This window comes from Bos javanicus, chromosome 4 (genome assembly GCF_032452875.1).
Source record: "Bos javanicus breed banteng chromosome 4, ARS-OSU_banteng_1.0, whole genome shotgun sequence".
NCBI lineage: Eukaryota > Metazoa > Chordata > Mammalia > Artiodactyla > Bovidae > Bos > Bos javanicus.
Genome location: NC_083871.1, coordinates 44,394,790 through 44,411,957, shown reverse-complemented (window position 1 = coordinate 44,411,957; position 17,168 = coordinate 44,394,790). Strand labels below are relative to the sequence as shown.

At 39.9% G+C, this 17,168-nt stretch overlaps 1 protein-coding gene across 4 annotated transcripts in view; it reads right to left on the bottom strand.

Moving 5' to 3' along the window:
• GSAP (gamma-secretase activating protein) overlaps positions 1 to 17,168 on the bottom strand; it is a 101,126-nt gene that overhangs the window by 62,263 nt on the left and 21,695 nt on the right. For 3 of the 4 annotated variants that reach the window (XM_061413864.1, XM_061413865.1, XM_061413866.1), the window contains 6 exons: positions 15,015 to 15,084; positions 13,502 to 13,551; positions 10,241 to 10,345; positions 9,959 to 10,018; positions 8,639 to 8,682; positions 7,427 to 7,512 (listed from right to left, as the gene is read on the bottom strand). In XM_061413864.1, coding sequence (XP_061269848.1) covers positions 7,427 to 7,512; positions 8,639 to 8,682; positions 9,959 to 10,018; positions 10,241 to 10,345; positions 13,502 to 13,551; positions 15,015 to 15,084 — 415 coding nt within the window. Of the gene's footprint in view, positions 1 to 7,426; positions 7,513 to 8,638; positions 8,683 to 9,958; positions 10,019 to 10,240; positions 10,346 to 13,501; positions 13,552 to 15,014; positions 15,085 to 16,487; positions 16,516 to 17,168 lie in introns of those variants that run through there. The other variant, XM_061413869.1, reaches the window with a different exon arrangement.

Genomic DNA, 17,168 nt, shown 5'->3' with positions numbered 1-17,168 from the left:
TTTCCAAGGGAAATTATCTCATTGTAAAAAGCTCTATAAAATGCTAAACAGAGGCCTAATTCTGGGAACTTGTGAAGGGCAACTCTTACAATTAAATGTGCAGGACGGAGAAGTTACACTTTTCACCCCTCACCACCTCCCAGTAGGTGGTGCACAAGAAAGAATTACAGCCACTACAGACTCAGAATACACAGAGCATTCTAAGTACCACTTCAGGGTTGACTCTCAAGATAGGGAGTGCAGTCTTTCCTTCAGTGCTTTAGAAAGTCCCTGATTCGGGCTTCCCTGGTAGCTCAGCTGGTAAAGAATACGCCTGCAGTGCAGGAGATCCTGGTTCGATTCCTGGGTTGGGAAGACCCCTGGAGAAGGGGTAGGCTACCCACTCCAGTATTCCTGGGCTTCCCTGGTGTCTCAACTGGTAAAGAATCCGTCCACAATGCAGGAGACCTGGGTTTGATCCCTGTCAGCGATCAATGCAAAGAAATAGAGGAAAACAACAGAATGGGAAAGACTAGAGATCTCTTCAAGAAAATTAGAGATACCAAGGGAACATTTCATGCAAAGATGGGCTCGATAAAGGACAGCAATGGTATGGACCTAACAGAAGCAGAAGATATTAAGAAGTGGCAAGAATACACAGAAGAACTGTACAAAAAAGATCTTCACGACAAAGATAATCACGATGGTGTGATCACTCACTCACCTAAAGCCAGACATCCTGGAATGTGAAGTCAAGTGGGCCTTAGAAAGCATCACTATGAACGAAGGTAGTGGAGGTGATGGAATTCCAGTGGAGCTATTTCAAGTCTTAAAAGATGATGCTGTGAAAGTGCTGCACTCAATATGCCAGCAAATTTGGAAAACTCAGCAGTGGCCACAGGACTGGAAAATGTCAGTTTTCATTCCAATCCCAAAGAAAGGCAATGCCAAAGAATGCTCAAACTACCACACAATTGCACTCATCTCACATGCTAGTAAAGTAATGCTCAAAATTCTCCAAGCCAGGCTTCAGCAATACGTGAACCGTGAACTTCCTGATGTTCAAGCTGGTTTTAGAAAGGGCAGAGGAACTAGAGATCAAATTGCCAGCTGGATCACAACAAAAGCAAGAGCATTCCAGAAAAACATCTATTTCTGCTTTATTGACTATGCCAAAGCCTTTGACTGTGTGGATCACAACCAACTGGAAAATTCTGAAAGAGATGGGAATACCAGACCACCTGACCTGCCTCTTGAGAAACCTGTGTGCAGGTCAGGAGCAACAGTTAGAACTGGACATGGAACAACAGACTGGTTCCAAATAGGAAAAGGAGTACATCAAGTCTGTATATTGTCACCCTGCTTATTTAACTTATATGCAGAGTACATCATGAGAAATGCTGGGCCGGACGAACCACAAGCTGGAATCAAGATTGCTGGGAGAAATATCAATAACCTCAGATATTCAGATGATACCACCCTTATGGCAGAAAGTGAAGAACTAAAGAGTCTCTTGATGAAAGTGAAAGAGGAGAGTGAAAAAGTTGGCTTAAAGCTCAACATTCAGAAAACTAAGATCATGGCATCCAGTCCCATCACTTCATGGCAAATAGATGGGGAAACAGTAGCTGACTTTATTTTTGGGGGCTCCAAAATCACTGCAGATGGTGATTGCAGCCATGAAAATAAAAGATGCTTACTCCTTGGAAGGAAAGTTATGACCAACCTAGATAGCATATTAAAAAGCAGAGACATTACTTTGTCAACAAAGGTCCATCTACTCAAGGCTATGGTTTTTCCAGTAGTCATGTATGGATGTGAGAGTTGGACTATATAGAAAGCTGAGTGCCGAAGAATTGATGCTTTTGAACTGTGGTGTTGGAGAAGACTCTTGAGAGTCCCTTGGACTGCAAGGAGATCCAACCAGTCCATCCTAAAGGAGATCAGTCCTGGGTGTTCAATGGAAGGACTGATGTTGAAGCTGAAACTCCAATACTTTGGCCACCTGATGTGAAGAGCTGACTCATTTGAAAAGACCCTGATGTTGGGAAAGATTGAGAGCAGAAGGAGAAGGGGACAACAGAGGATGAGATGGTTGGATGGCATCACCCACTCAATGGACATGGGTTTGAGTAGACTCTAGCACGTCTGGATAGGGACTCCAGGCGTCCCTATCCAGGTGATGGATAGGGACGCCTGGCATGCTGTGGTTCATGGGGTCACAAAGAGTCTGACACGACTGAGCGACTGAACTGACTGACCCACTTCAGTATTCTGGCCTGGAAAATTCCATGGACGGTATAGTCCATGGGCTCGCAAAGCATCGGACGCAACTGAGCAACTCAGATAGGGTGTGCAGTCTTTCGTTCAATGCTTTAGAAAATCCCTGATTCACCCTCCTATTGTTAAAAATGTATTAGAAAAAACTATAGGAACTCATAGTCCTAATATATCAGTGGTCTGACATTAACAGAGCACTTTTGCCCACCACTAACTCTTATGATCAGCCTCATCATCAAGATTTTAACTTTTAAATCTCTGAAAGGTAGCAGATTTCATTTCTGAGGGCAGGAAAATTCAGGGCCAAGATGCTTTCAAGAACGTAAGAAGTGATAGTGAAAGGACAAAGTACTCTCAATGACCAATATGGAACAACTAAAAAACAAATGTTATTACAGCATCAGCATGAATGTAATAGTTGAAATAAGTAGAGTTTGTAAAAGGTCCTGAGTCTATTGGCATTTCTTTCATGAACCATGTTTTCTGTTCTCCACACTAGTGGAAAACTAAGCTCCTTATTATAGAGGGAGCCATATAGGGATTAGACTATTTGCGCCTTTCTCCATTTGCTGAACTAGGTATTTGTTTTAATCACAAAGTTCCAAAAGCTGTTTTTGAAAAGTAATTTGGGAAATACATGAACTGACAACTTATGAGTTGAAAATAAAAAGGGTGCTTCTCTTGGTTTATTTCATCTTAAATCTGAAAGCACCTCATTTGAAACAGGCTTATTTTTTTTATTTCAAAGCTGACTGTGAAAAGCAAGGCTCCTAGACATTACTGAGAAAGGAAAAACAGGCTCTTTCACATCTTTTGCAAAATTGACCTAACATTTCTTAAGATATGTCATAGATAGCCTATTTATAAACTACTACTATTTGTGAGAAATTCCTATGGGAATAAAATAAAACAGAATAAAATCTTTACAGAATAAAAGCCTAAAATGATTATTTATATCTAACAAATTTAAAGTAAGTAGCAGGGAAGAACCAACTCTGGGGGCACCACATGAGCTCTGGATCTCATTACATCTCACCTTCTAAGCAAATTCACTCTATTACTTATTTCTCTCTGCTGTATATTGTCATCTTTTCTTTTCCATTAAATATCCTATAAGCATTCAAACATACTGCAGTCTCTACCGTCTCAAAAAATAATACCCCCACAATTCCACTTCCCCATCCAGCTGCTGCCTCTCTTATGCATGTACATGTTGCTATAATTTTTCAATTCTCACATGAGATTTCACCCAGCACAATCAAGATTTTACCTCAATCACCCAGCACAAACCACACACAGTAACTTCCACGCAGCCATACCCAATGGGCTCCATTTCTCACCACCTACTAAGTCACTCTTGTTTATGAAACCCCCTCGGCTCTTGGCTGCTAAAACATCTCACTTGGTTTCCCTCTTCTCTCCCCATACTCTTTCCTTTGTCTTTGGATGTTCCACATAAGCTTTGTATATTTACATCCAGATCTAATTGCTAAACCTCCTCCCTTTTTTGACCCTTTACTCGTGTGAGATGAGTGCAACTGTACAATAGTTCGAGCATTCTTTGGCATTGTCTTTCTTTGGAATTAGAATGAAAACTGACCTTTTCTAGTCCTGTGGCCACTGCTGAGTTTTCCAAATTTGCTGGCATATTGAGTGCAGCACTTTCACAGCATCATCTTTTAGGATTTGAAATAGCTCAACTGGAATTTCATCACCTCCTCTAGCTTTGTTTATAGTGATGCTTCCTAAGGCCTGCATGACTTCACATTCCAGGATGTCTGGCTCTAGGTCAGTGATCACACCATCATGATTATCAGGGTCGTGAAGATCTTTTTTGTACAGTTCTGTGTATTCTTGCCACTTCTTCTTAATATCTTTTGCTTCTGTTAGGTCCATACCATTTCTGTCCTTTATTGTGCCCACCTTTGCATGAAATGTTCCCTTGGTATCTCTAATTTTCTTGAAGAGATCTCTAGTCTTTCCCATTCTGTTGTTTTCCTCTATTTCTTTGCATTGATCGCTGAGGAAGGCTTTCTTATCTCTCCTTGCTATTCTTTGGAACTCTGCATTCAAATGGGTATATCTTTCCTTTTCTCCTTTGCCTTTTGCTTCTCTTCTTTTCACAGCTATTTGTAAGGTCTCCTCAGAGAACCATTTTGCCTTTTTGCATTTCTTTTTCTTGAGGATGGTCTTGATCCCTGCCTCCTGTACAATGTCATGAACCTCCATCCACAGTTCTTCAGGCACTCTATCAGATCTAATCCCTTGAATCTATTTGTCACTTCCACTGTATAATCATAGGGATTTGATTTAGGTCATACCTGAATGGTCTAGTGGTTTTTGCTACTTTCTTCAATATAAGTCTGAATTTTGCAATAAGGAGTTCATGATCTGAGTCACAGTCAGCTCCCAGTCTTGTTTTTGCTGACTGTATAGAGCTTCTCCAACTTCGGCTGCAAAGAATATAATCAATCTGATTTCGGTATTGACCATCTGGTGATGTCCATGTGTAGAGTCTTCTCTTGTGTTTTCTCTTGGGATTTCCCGATGGCTCAGTTGGTAAAGAATCCGCCTGCAATGTGGGAGACCTGGGTTCGATCCCTGGGTTGGGAAGATACCCTGGAGAAGGGAAAGGCTATCCACTCCAGTATTCTGGCCTGGAGAATTCCATGGACTCACAAGAGACTGACCCAGACTTGCCCGTGAGTATCCAGGAGTCTCTGGCAGAGGTGTGGGTCAGCTGTGGCCTGCTGCAGGGTTGGGGGCACTGAGTGCAGCAGTGTGTGCATGGGACATTTTGAAGGAGGTCGCCATTATCTTTGTTACCTCCACCATAGTTTAGCCTCAGGCCAAATAACAGGGAGGGAACACAGCCCCGCCCACTGACAGAAAATTGGATTAAAGATTTGCTGAGTATGGCTCTGCCCATCAAAACAAGACCCAGTTTCCACCTCACTCAGTCTCTCCCATCAGGAAGCTTACATAAGCCTCTTATCCTTCTCCATCAGAGGGCAGACAGACTGAAAACCACAATCACAGAAAACTAACCAATCTGATCACATGGACCACAGCCTTGTCTAAGTCAAAAAAACTATGAGCTACCCAAGTGCTACCCAAGACGGAGGGGTCATGGTGGAGAGTTCTGACAAAACGTGGTCCACTGGAGAAGGGAATGGTAAACCACTTTAATATTCTTGCCTTGAGAACCCCATGAACAGTATGAAAAGGCAGAAAGATAGGAGACTGAAAGATGAACTCCTCAGGTCGGTAGGTGCCCAATATGCCACTGGAGATCAGTGGAGAAATAACTCCAGAAAGAAGAGACAGAGCCAAAGCAAAAACAACACACAGTTGTGGATGTGACTGGTGATGTAAGTAAAGTCCGAAGCTATAAAGAGCAATATTGCATAGGAACCTGGAATGTTAGGTCCATGAATCAAGGCAAATTGGAAGTGGTCAGACAGGAGATGGCAAGAGTGAACATCGACATTTTAGGAATCAGTGAACTAAAATGGACTGGAATGTGTGAATTTAACTCAGATGACCATTGTATCTACCACTGTGGGCAAGAATCCCTCAGAAGAAATTGAGTTGCCTTCACAGTCAACAAAAGAGTCTGAAATGCAGTACTTGGATGCAATCTCAAAAACAACAGAATGATCTCTGCCATTTCCAAGGCAAACCATTCAATATCACAGTAATCCAAGTCTATGCACTGACCAGTAATGCTGAAGCAGCTGAAGCTAAATGGTTCTATGAAGACCTACAAGACCTTCTAGAACTAACACCCAAGAAAAATGTCCTTTTCATTATAGGGGACTGGAATGCAAAAGTAGGAAGTCAAGATACACCTGGAATAACAGGCAAATTTGGCCTTGCAGAATGAAGCAGGGCAAAGGCTAATGGAGCTTTGCCAAGAGAACACACTGGTCATAGCAAACACCCTCTTCCAACAACATAAGAGAAGCCACCCTCATCTCTTGCTAAAATCCTCCCATGGTCTGCGAGGCCCTCCATGACCTGGGCCCTGCCTACCTCTTCAGATCTCTCTACCAATACTTTTCCTATTGCTCACTCTACTGCAACTAGTCACCCTGTTCTTAGCTCACATACATCCTTCAAGTATCAAGGGAAATATTATTTCCTGCCCTAAATTCCCCAAGACTGGTTTATAGAGGGACTTGTGGGCTTGAAGGAGACCCGAAATGGAGAGAAAACTATGGGCTGCATTTTGAAAAAGTGAGGTGGAAAAGGAAGCAATTTTCAGGACTAAGAATGCATTGGCTGAGGCAGAACATACTTGTACATATTTGAACATACTATAACAGTATCTTCTATTAAACCTCCACTATATGCTGTCATGGCTCCCTATAATTCTCATTCATAAAATGTACCATGATTCTATTCAAATATTTTGTGTGCACTTAATGTCCAACATCTGTACTAAGTAGTAACTTTCTATTAATGCTCATAAGTGATAGATCAATGAATACCACATAATATGGCTTTAAATGAATGTAATTTTAGTCCAAGCACTACTTAACTCTAATAGTAACTGTCCACTCAAGTTGGAGTATTAAATATGGCTATTAGATTTAGTTATTAGAGTTGATTACTTAGATGATTATTAAAGTTAATGAGCAGTTTTTTATGAGATTCATTGACTGTAATCATACTCCTCTCCTCTCATTTTCAGGCATTATTTTTCCCCTTCCCTATTTTTTCTATCTATAATAAACAGGTCTTAAGAGATGGAATACTGTACCCTCATAACTTGTATGTGAAGATTTGATTGTCAGCTCAGTAGGTTATAGCATGGCTCTGAAAGTAGCGAATCACATTGGTTTAGAACTTCAACATCAGTAAGCCAGACACAAAAAGTATGTTATTTCTTTACAATGAAGCAGGTGAGAAAATGTAGCTTGATTAAATATGAACCCATCCCCTCTACTAGAGAAATAATACAAAGAAAAACTTTTAGAACAATAGCTGGACTGTGGCTTCTTTTATACAGACAGCAAATACATAAAATTACAGTGGAGAAGTTAATTTGGTATGTAAATATCCACATAATCACTTATGTTCAGGATCCATATAGCTGAACAACACCTAAATATATGGAACTCAAGTAAAATTAAGTAAATTGACAAATACAACCCAGTTCTACCTGTATGGTTGGTAAAAACACATAAGGTCAGGTGTTCGGATAATTCCTCTTTGTCTTGAAGATCACTATATCCAAAGTTGACAAGTCTAAGAACATAAAGGATAGGAATTTACAAATAAGTTCCCTCATAAAAGATGTGAGTAACCACTATAATTTATCCACATGTCTTGAGAAATTTAAGTAGACAACATGTCTTTTTGTTAAAATAAATAATTAAAATAATAATTTTTCAATCCTTAGTCCAGGAAGATCCCATACACTGCAGACAGCAACTAAGCCCATGTGCCACAAATACTGAGCTTCTGGTCTAGAGCCCAGGAACCCCGACTCCTGAGCCCTCGTGCCACAACCACTGAAGCCTTCATGCCCCAGAGTCCGTGCTCCACAAGAGAAGCCACCATAATGAGAAGCTACTAGAGGGTAGTCCCCGCTTGCCACAACTAGAGGAAAGCCCACACAGCAATGAAGACCCAACACAGCCAAAAAATAAATAAATAGAATTATTTTTTAAAAAACAGTAATTTTTTAAAATACATGGTACATAAATGGCAATAGGGAAAAGGATACACAATATTTCAACTTTTTTCTAATTTTAAAATAATGTTGATGCTACATTTCAAAATAAACAGAACTGAATATTCATATACGATAAAGCTAGTGAAATGTAGCATTTTGCAATTATCATTAATTCAGGAAGACTTTCATTTCTTCTGTGCACTTATGGCTTTAAGTCTATTTTTTCAAAAGTATCTCCTGTTTTTACTAAATGTAAAATAGTCTGGGGGGAAAAAAAAAGCAATAGACTCAGCTGAGCTATAAGTGGATTGACCTGAGACATCCTCTTTCATGGCAACAAGAAAAGGGTTCTGATGCTTCATTCTAAACATAGAGCTCTCTGACTCTGACTCTGAATCTTTTTATTGAATTACAGAGCACTTCCACATATCAAAAAAAAATGAAGATGCCCTGTAGAAATAAATGGCTAAGAAAATCAATATGATTGCCTTTACATGGAAAAACCCTGTGTTCATACTTGATAACATTGCTTATATTCCCTATAGAAACAGAAACAGAAAAGATGACAAACACTCCCTCACATAAACAGAACATCAAATTATCCTTTTAGCAGTATATCACAGATTATGTTTAAATATAATCATTCTGTCCAGAAGTGTCTATAAAAATAATAATAATAATTTAGGAGTAACCTACTTGAATCCTGAGTCACTTAATGATATATCCAAGGGTGCTTCAAACTGTCAAAAAATCAGGTGATAACAAAGCAAAAGATGACATTAGTTAAGTGATAGTTCTGGAAACCAGAGCAAACCTGACGACACTGTGCTTACATAATGATGAAGAGCTCCTTTAACGAGCATTATCTTTAGAGGTTATTTCACAAATCTACATAGAGAAAGTCCACTGGGAATATTCTGGAGTCTACATATTTACCAATCATAAATATACATCAAGATTTTGCTTCAGATTTGACTACTGTAGATGGGCTGTGTAATAAGTCAATTGGAAGGAGTAGGCTTTTATAGGACACAGATGATTGTGTAGGAAATGGTATCTTTAGAAAAAGAATGAGTGTGAGTCCAAAAAAGGGGGGGGGTGGGCAGGAGGAGTAAATGAAATTCTTATAATGGTATGATGTCAATCTGCATTAGATAGCAATATTAATCCTAGCCAGGAAGAATAATGTTCTGTCCATCACAGATAAAGATACTTATGACTCCTCACTACAATGATACTTCTCACTATACTCCAAATACTTTTCCAGGAGTGATTCTAGATTTTTACTAATTAAACTATATCCTCTCATCGACTTTAGACTCAATCCACCATCCTCACACATCCTTTTGGGTCAAATGACGTGTAATCACGTACTACTGACCACACCTACCACATACTGCTGCTGCTGCTGCTAAGTCACTTCAGTCATGTCCGACGACCCCATAGACAGCAGCCCACCAGGCTCCCCCGTCCCTGGGATTCTCCAGGCAAGAATACTGGAGTGGGTTGCCATATACTACCTTCTAATAAATACTACCTCCTACAAACCCTCACTCGTTTCTTTATTGTGAAGCATTCAGTTAGCAGAAATTCCCTGTGTGTGCTCTTCTAATCACCTATATTAACTGCATCTACTATAAGGCTGAAGCTTTGAGCTGACAGAAACTATATTACTTGCTCATACAAGCTATTAATACATGATCGAGAATGCTAAAATGCTCTTTATGATAACTTTCATTAAAAAGGAGTAATGGTTAGTATAAGGGTTTCCCTTGTGGCTCAGCTGATAAAGAATCCACCTGCAATGCGGGAGACCTGGGTTTGATCCCTGGGTTGGGAAGATCCCCTGGAGATCTTCCAGGGAAAGGCTACCCACTCCAATATTCTGGCCTGGAGAATGCCATGGACTGTGTAGTCCACAGGGTCATAGAGTCGGGTGTGACTGAGCGACTTTCACACAAATCACAAAATGGGTATAAAATTTCACCATATAGCCCAGTCATTTTCTGGACATACCATTAAGTTAAAGTGCTCTTCAGCATAAAACTGGATGCATTTTAAGACACTCCTTGATTTCTAAAAGAGAAAACAGAGTAAGTAACAAAGGGGGAAAAAAAAACACTAGAGAGAGAGAAAAGGAAGCAACAAAAAAGCAAACAGTAATGAAAATCTTCATTATTTGTAATAAACTTTGACTGCTCTCATCAATGAAAATGAAATAACTAATAAATTACAATAATGATAATGTCAAAATTAAAACACTCCCATAAAAAAGAGAGCCAGTGGACTGGTTTTTACCTTCAGATCAATATAGTATAATCTCTGCTCTGACATATCCCACTGAGCCCAAACAAAATCTTCGGCTATTCTCTCTCTTGGGAGATGGCCAGAATTTTTAATTACCTAAGGAGGCAAAGAGATTTTAGAAATAAACAACTATTTTAAAGGAGAACATATCTGGGTTTCAAAGTTATTTTGAATATTCTATCTTTATAGTACATGTAAATATTTCCACAGTTAATTTTTAGTTGCCACCTACCTCCAACACATACACATGGAAACTCTTTCCAAAAAAAGATTTAAGGTATCATTTCATTACTTGCTCTTCACAACACTCTGCAATAAACTATTTTATTCTTGTTCTTAGTTAGACAGATAGGCTGGGGCTGTTGAAGCCAAGGCCACACCTATCACAAATCAACAGGTAGGCAAATAGAAGATTCAAAGCTTCCTGTTTTGGACATAACACACTCAAGTATCTGCAGTCTAGAGGGCTTTACTACCAAAGGTCGACTGTGAGGACAAGGGAATACTCAAGCCTAGGAGAGGGGAGTACTGGGCAACAATCCTAGATCTGCCATAAACACTTCATGTGGCTTTGGTCATAGTTCTTACCTGTCCACCTTCTACAATGAGTATGATGATACTGCCCATTTCTCAGCAATACTTAATTATTCATCCTTTAAGATCCAGCTGAAGCATTGCCTCCTGTACAAAGCCCAATTTCACCTCCTAATATGAAGGCAAAGCTCCCCATCTCTGTATTTCTGTCACTTTGGCATGCTTCTATCACATTTATACTTTAATTAATGCTATAAGTCTACTCCAATGATTATGCACTCTTCTACAGCACCTTTATATTTTCAGTGACTTGACTGTTTCTAGTACGTAGTAGTACTCAAGAAATACTTGTCAACTAAAGGGAAAGGAAATAAGGTATGCAAGGGTAAATTGAAAGAAATGCTAAATGTAACACAAGGAATTCAGAGTTCATTTTCCTCAAAATGCTCAACAAGCAAAAGCTATACTGGAACAGGCAAGTAAAGAATGAAGACAAGTTGATGTAGGAGAATAAGGAAAAAAAGGGATGGACCTTTTTTTGATGGTCTGATGGACCATCAGAATGGTCCATATTTGTACCTAAACCCTCTCTAATCTCAAACAGGATTTCTCCCCTGAGGCTAAGTTGGAACTCAAGGGAGGCACAGGGCAAGCAGAATCATACACCTCTATTTCTGTTTGCCTGGTTCCATCACATTTGCTGGAAAAAGATCTAAGGGTACTTATCTGACTCTTAACTTTGGGAAACCCATCTTGTTTCCATTTGATGGCAACCAAGGTTCATATAGCAGTTCTTTCCTCTCCAGAGTTACCTCACCTGTGTGAGTCCACATTGTTGTGTTTCCTGAAAATGCTGGGATAAATATAATACCATCACTTTTATATAGGGATGCTAGGGTTGTTATAGGGGTTATAGGTTGTTATAGGGATGTTAGCAGTGCCTCACAGAAGGGCACACGTGGATGAAGGTGTGCTGGGGCTGTATCATCTTGGCCAGGAGAATCCTTCCTGGGCTTCTGACAAGTGCCTCCTGGCCTCACTCTCCCGGCAATGTCTCTCACGACTCCCAACCCCTCTTCTCACGAGCAGTCCTCTGTCCATTTCCAGTTCCTGACTCCAATCTGTTTATTTAACTATCTCCAAATCCTCACTGATGGTTTTGGGATTTCACACCTTGGTCCTTCCTCTCTGGCCTGATCATTTCCAACCATTGGCCTTATCTTTGCCCTCCCATCCATCTGGGGCCCAGAGCTTTAGTCACACACTTTCTCGTCATTTCCCAGCCAGGCGTCTTGATTTGAGGCTTTCGATCATAGATACACAATTAACAAATGCCATTTCTCATTTCAATTTTGTTCACAGAATTTAAAATTAAAATCAGAGAAAGAGTATTCTGATGTAGACCATTTAAATATTGAAGGAAATCATTTTAATATCAGTAACATCACAAAAACTGTCAAGAAAAAAGACAACCTAGCAAAAATATACACAAGAATATAACTAAACAATTTTCAGAAAAACAAATTCACATACCCAATAAGTGTAGAAAATGTTCAAACTCAACAATACTAAAGGAAATACAAACTCAAATAATAATGTTCAGTTCAGTTCAGTTCAGTCGCTCAGTAACAAACCCATCAAACTGGATTTTTTAAAAAGGGAAACACATCTATTATTAGTATGGATACAGGGAAAGGGTACTTTTATATTTTGCTTGCAAAACTAAATTGTTACAAGTCTTCTGGAAAGTAATCTGGCAAAATGTGTTGAAGTTTATTAAATGCATATAACCATCAACCCACTTATCCATCCCTGAGGGTTTAATTCAAAGAAACATGTGTACCAAACATGTAAAGTTAAAAACATTTGAAACGATTTGTAATGTAAACAAATAAAAGGGGGGAAAAGGCAGTCAAGTGAATATATATCCACGGAAGAATGATGACAAAATTGTGTACATCTATGCCAGGGACCGTCTGCATTTCTGAGGACAATGCACTAAGCTACTCTAGGTTGCTCGGCAGTAACTCCACAAAGTTCAATAAGGAAAGAGTGAATAATAAACAAACCTCTGGGTGTATCAGGGTGGGGATGTGAGACACAGAGGTATGGAGAAAAGTATGAAAAGATACACAATACACATGGTTGTGAACAAAAGTTAGAGGTGAAGAGTCAAGGGGGATGTGGAAAACAAGCAAAAAAGAAAACTGAACTATATAGAACCTCAGTATATATGCTATAATCTCATTTATTATATGCATGCTTATGTATACATGTATACAAATTAAGAGAAATCGTATCTCTGTTTAGAAACCTACAGGGATACCCCTGATATGTTAAGCAAAAGCAAAGGCAGCAAATTAATATCTATACTATGAATCTATTTTAGTAAAAGCAACTGAATCCCAGTATCTGTGCATCGAACCCTGGGCGAGGTACAAAGCATGGAAGCATCACTCAAGGCTGTCATCAGTTATCTCAGGAGACTGATCGTGGTGGGGTGGGGTGGGGGGTGGGGGTGGGCAGTGAGATAGATATGAAGGAGATAATCAACTCCTTTATATATCTTATATTATTTCACATGTTATAACAACCAATCTATAACTTGACACCAAATAAAGTAGAATGTTTCCATAACATTAATACATCCTTAATAGTCTAGAAATGCTACTCTTTATGGGAAAAAACTCTGAAGCAAAAGGAATTTCAAATATTTACCACTCGATTTCCATCTTCTTGGACAACTTGGATATGAAATTGTTCAATATCTTTTAAAAAAAGAAAACAAAGACAGCTTAACCTTCATGAAAAATATGAGTACTTTTTTTCACCCAACAGTTGTGAACTTTTTTTTAATATATAAAAGCAAAGCAGATTAAACAATTGGCTGAAAAATAGTACTATCACAGATGGCAATCTCACAAGAAAGGTTCAAAACAACAACCCACCTTTCTCCACCCTCCCTTTACAGTCTGTGTCAAGTCCAGCATTTACTCTGCTTCTCAATACCAACAACACATGAAGCATTTAACTCTGCTACTCCCCTGGGTTAGCTGAACAAATGTTTCCCTCCCCAATACCATCAGTCTTATATAGGGCTCATTTGGCAGGGTTTATCTTCAATTTCCAAATACCAAATACCTCTTTATATGAAAACATCATATAGAAAACTCATTATGCCAGATATTAGGGGGAGGTTATTTTTATAGGGGTCATTAACAGAACACTATAAACACTTTATTCATGTATAGATGGACCATTTTTCTCAGAAAGCAGTTTACATTGAGCCATATGTATCTTCTGTTGGTTCTAGTTACAAAACTGTGAAATACATAATTGGGCAAGAGTATTGGAGAGGGCAATGGCAACTCACTCCAGTACTCTTGCCTGGAAAATCCCATAGACAGAGGAGCCTGGTAGGCTGAAGTCCATGGGGTTGCGAAGAGTCAGATACAACTGAGCGACTTCACTTTCACTTTTCACTTTCATGCACTGGAGAAGGAAATGGCAACCCACTCAAGTGTTCTTGCCTGGAGAATCCCAGGGACGGGGGAGCCTTGTGGGCTGCCGTCTATGGGGTCACACAGAGTTGGAAACGACTGATGCGACTTAGCAGCAGTAGCAGCATAGGAAGTGAACACAAACCAAATCTTCAGTCTTGTCCCTCCAATTACAAACCAGCTGCTTCACCTCATAACAAGAAAGACAGCTTCCTATATAAGATGCACCAGTGAATTTTGTCCTTTCTCTATCCCTCCTTCTACTTGAAATCATCATTAAAGGATGTCCCAATCTTATCTCCCTCTACCTGAATTTGACCAAGTCACTATGGATCCTCGAGTTCTGCCATGGATTTCTTCTAGCTTCTAATACCGTTCCCTCTGTCCATCCGATCCTCTCTCCTTACTTTATAGTTTCAACTGTGACAGACATCCTAAAGAAGGATGGGCTACAGAAGACAAAAATGACTGTTCTACAAGCATTCTACCATGTGCCAAACTGGAAATCCATATTTGCAGAAGCCCATCACATATGGAGACAGAGCCCAAGAGAACAACAAGTGAGGCAGAGAGAAAGTCCTTCCACAGGAGTCCTAGGTCTCCAATGGACATCAAAGTCAGTGGACTTTTGGATTGACGAGTGGACAGTTAGAAGCTTCCTCACATTCTATGCTTCACTAGGAGACATGCTGTTCATGAAGTCCCTATGGAAAACCTAAAGATATACTTACATTTCTCTTCTGAAAGCAGTAACAGATGATTCTTTGGTTGAGGGCAACTTTCAACATGTGGGTAGAGGAACTATAAAAAAGAAATTAAAGTCATAAGCAACTACCTTGCTTACACGACTATTTCAAAAGCTATATTCAATTACTGTACTACTACATACCATAGAAGGGAATGAGAACTGCAAAATAGTTTAGGAAAATCACATTCATACACATACACTATAGATGGAAGCAAGGGAGGAAAAGGAACACTTTCAGGAGCTCGGTTTTGCAGGAGGGGATTGATGGCAGGTCCAACACAATTCCTTTAAACAGTAAGGCTAAATTGTAAGCCATTCCTGGGGATTGTGCTTTTTATTTGGAATATGTGATTCTGAAGTCAATCAAAAACAATATCAATAAACAACATTTGAACAGAAAGTTCCATTTCACAAGCACCAAAAAAAGAGTGATCGATAACAATTTCTTATGCAGCTAAACCTAGTGTTTAATTTGAGACCCAAGTAAACAAACTCTCCACGACAACTTCCAAAGTCCCACATCCGAGAGACAAAGCACAACAGAACCAGGGACTTTCCAGGAAAGGACAGTGAGTCACAGTGTGGCATGTGGTGGAGGGTTTACCTCAAAGTATTCAACGACTGCCACTGGAAGAAAAGGCCTGATCCAGCCCTTCCTCCTCCTCTGTGCCTGCCCTTATTTGTCAGCCCACAGGACAAAGCGGGCAGCCAGAAACACAGGCCTGACACCATCAGCTGTGATACTGAGGGGAACCTGGCCATGGGATGACTCCAGTGACTTAAGTCCTTCATCATTATAAGAGTAACTATAAATCTGAAGTTTCACTTTGTAATATGAAAGACAGCTCACTAGGTCCACTGGCTAATTTTGGGTTTTCTCTCCAAACTTGAAAGCATAATAAAAGAACAGAACTTTTCAAGTCCCTGTTTTACAGCCTACAGCCTTTCTAAAGACTAGGGAAATTTCTGACAAAATATATTACACGGTATCCTAACTTTTCATAATGCCAAATTAGAATAGATCTCGTCAACTTTTAAAAAGATTTATCTTTTTTTTTTTTTTTTTTGGCCACACTGTGGCATACAGGATCTTAGTTATCCAACCAGGAATTGTAGCTGTGCCCCTTGCAGTGGAAGCTTGGCGTTTTAACCACTGGATCACCAGTGAAGTCCCTAGAATCGGTTAACTTTTAAAACTGCTTGTAGTCATTTCCCTTTGAGAAAAGCAAAGCATTAACTCTATACCATTCTTCACAGCAGGGCTTCCCCAATGGCTCAGAGGCAGGAGACCCAGGTTTGATCCCTGGGTAGGGAAGATCTTCTGGAGGAGGAAATGGCAACTCACTCCAGTATTCTTGCCTGGGAAAAAGCCCATGGGCAGAGGAGCCTTGCGGGCTATAGGCCACGGGATAGCAAAGAGTCAAACACGACTGAGCAAATAAGCACACACACATACACGCATTCTTCACTGCAATTAACTCAAAACTGTAAAATAGAAAGCAATGCAAAATTCAGCTATGAGAAGAATATAGAACTTATTTCTGCTGATTTGTGAAACTGTGTACACCAAAAAGGATACTTTGTGTACTGGAGTTGCGGAGAAGCAATGATGAGTTTTCACACAGATAATGGAAGAGCAAATACCCAATGCCTCAAAATAAGGAGAAACTACAGATTTGGTGTTCCCTGGGTCTCCGGAGGTGACCAGGGCCCGCTGGCTTAGGGCTGTGACCTAAACTGATGATCAGTTCTAAACCTTTGCCTGGTCTCTGTGAGGCAATCACGATTTTAAAAGTTCCATTCAGGTGGTTGTTTTTCTTTCGAATTTGAGGCAACCCTGGAGCAAGGCCTACAAGTGAGAATATACATAAGGCAGGCTTCAGACAGAGATCTACAAAAGCATGCAACGATTTTGGAGATTTTGTTTTGTTTGTTTTGTGAGTAGGAATCTATATAGACTATACTGCTGCTGCTGCTGCTAAGTCGCTTCAGTCATGTCCTACTCCGTGCAACCCCATAGACGGCAGCCCACCAGGCTTCCCCGTCCTTGGGATTCTCCAGGCAAGAGCACTGGAGGCATTCTCCAGGCAATGGCACTAGGTTGCCATTTCCTTCTCCAATGCATGAAAGTGAAAAA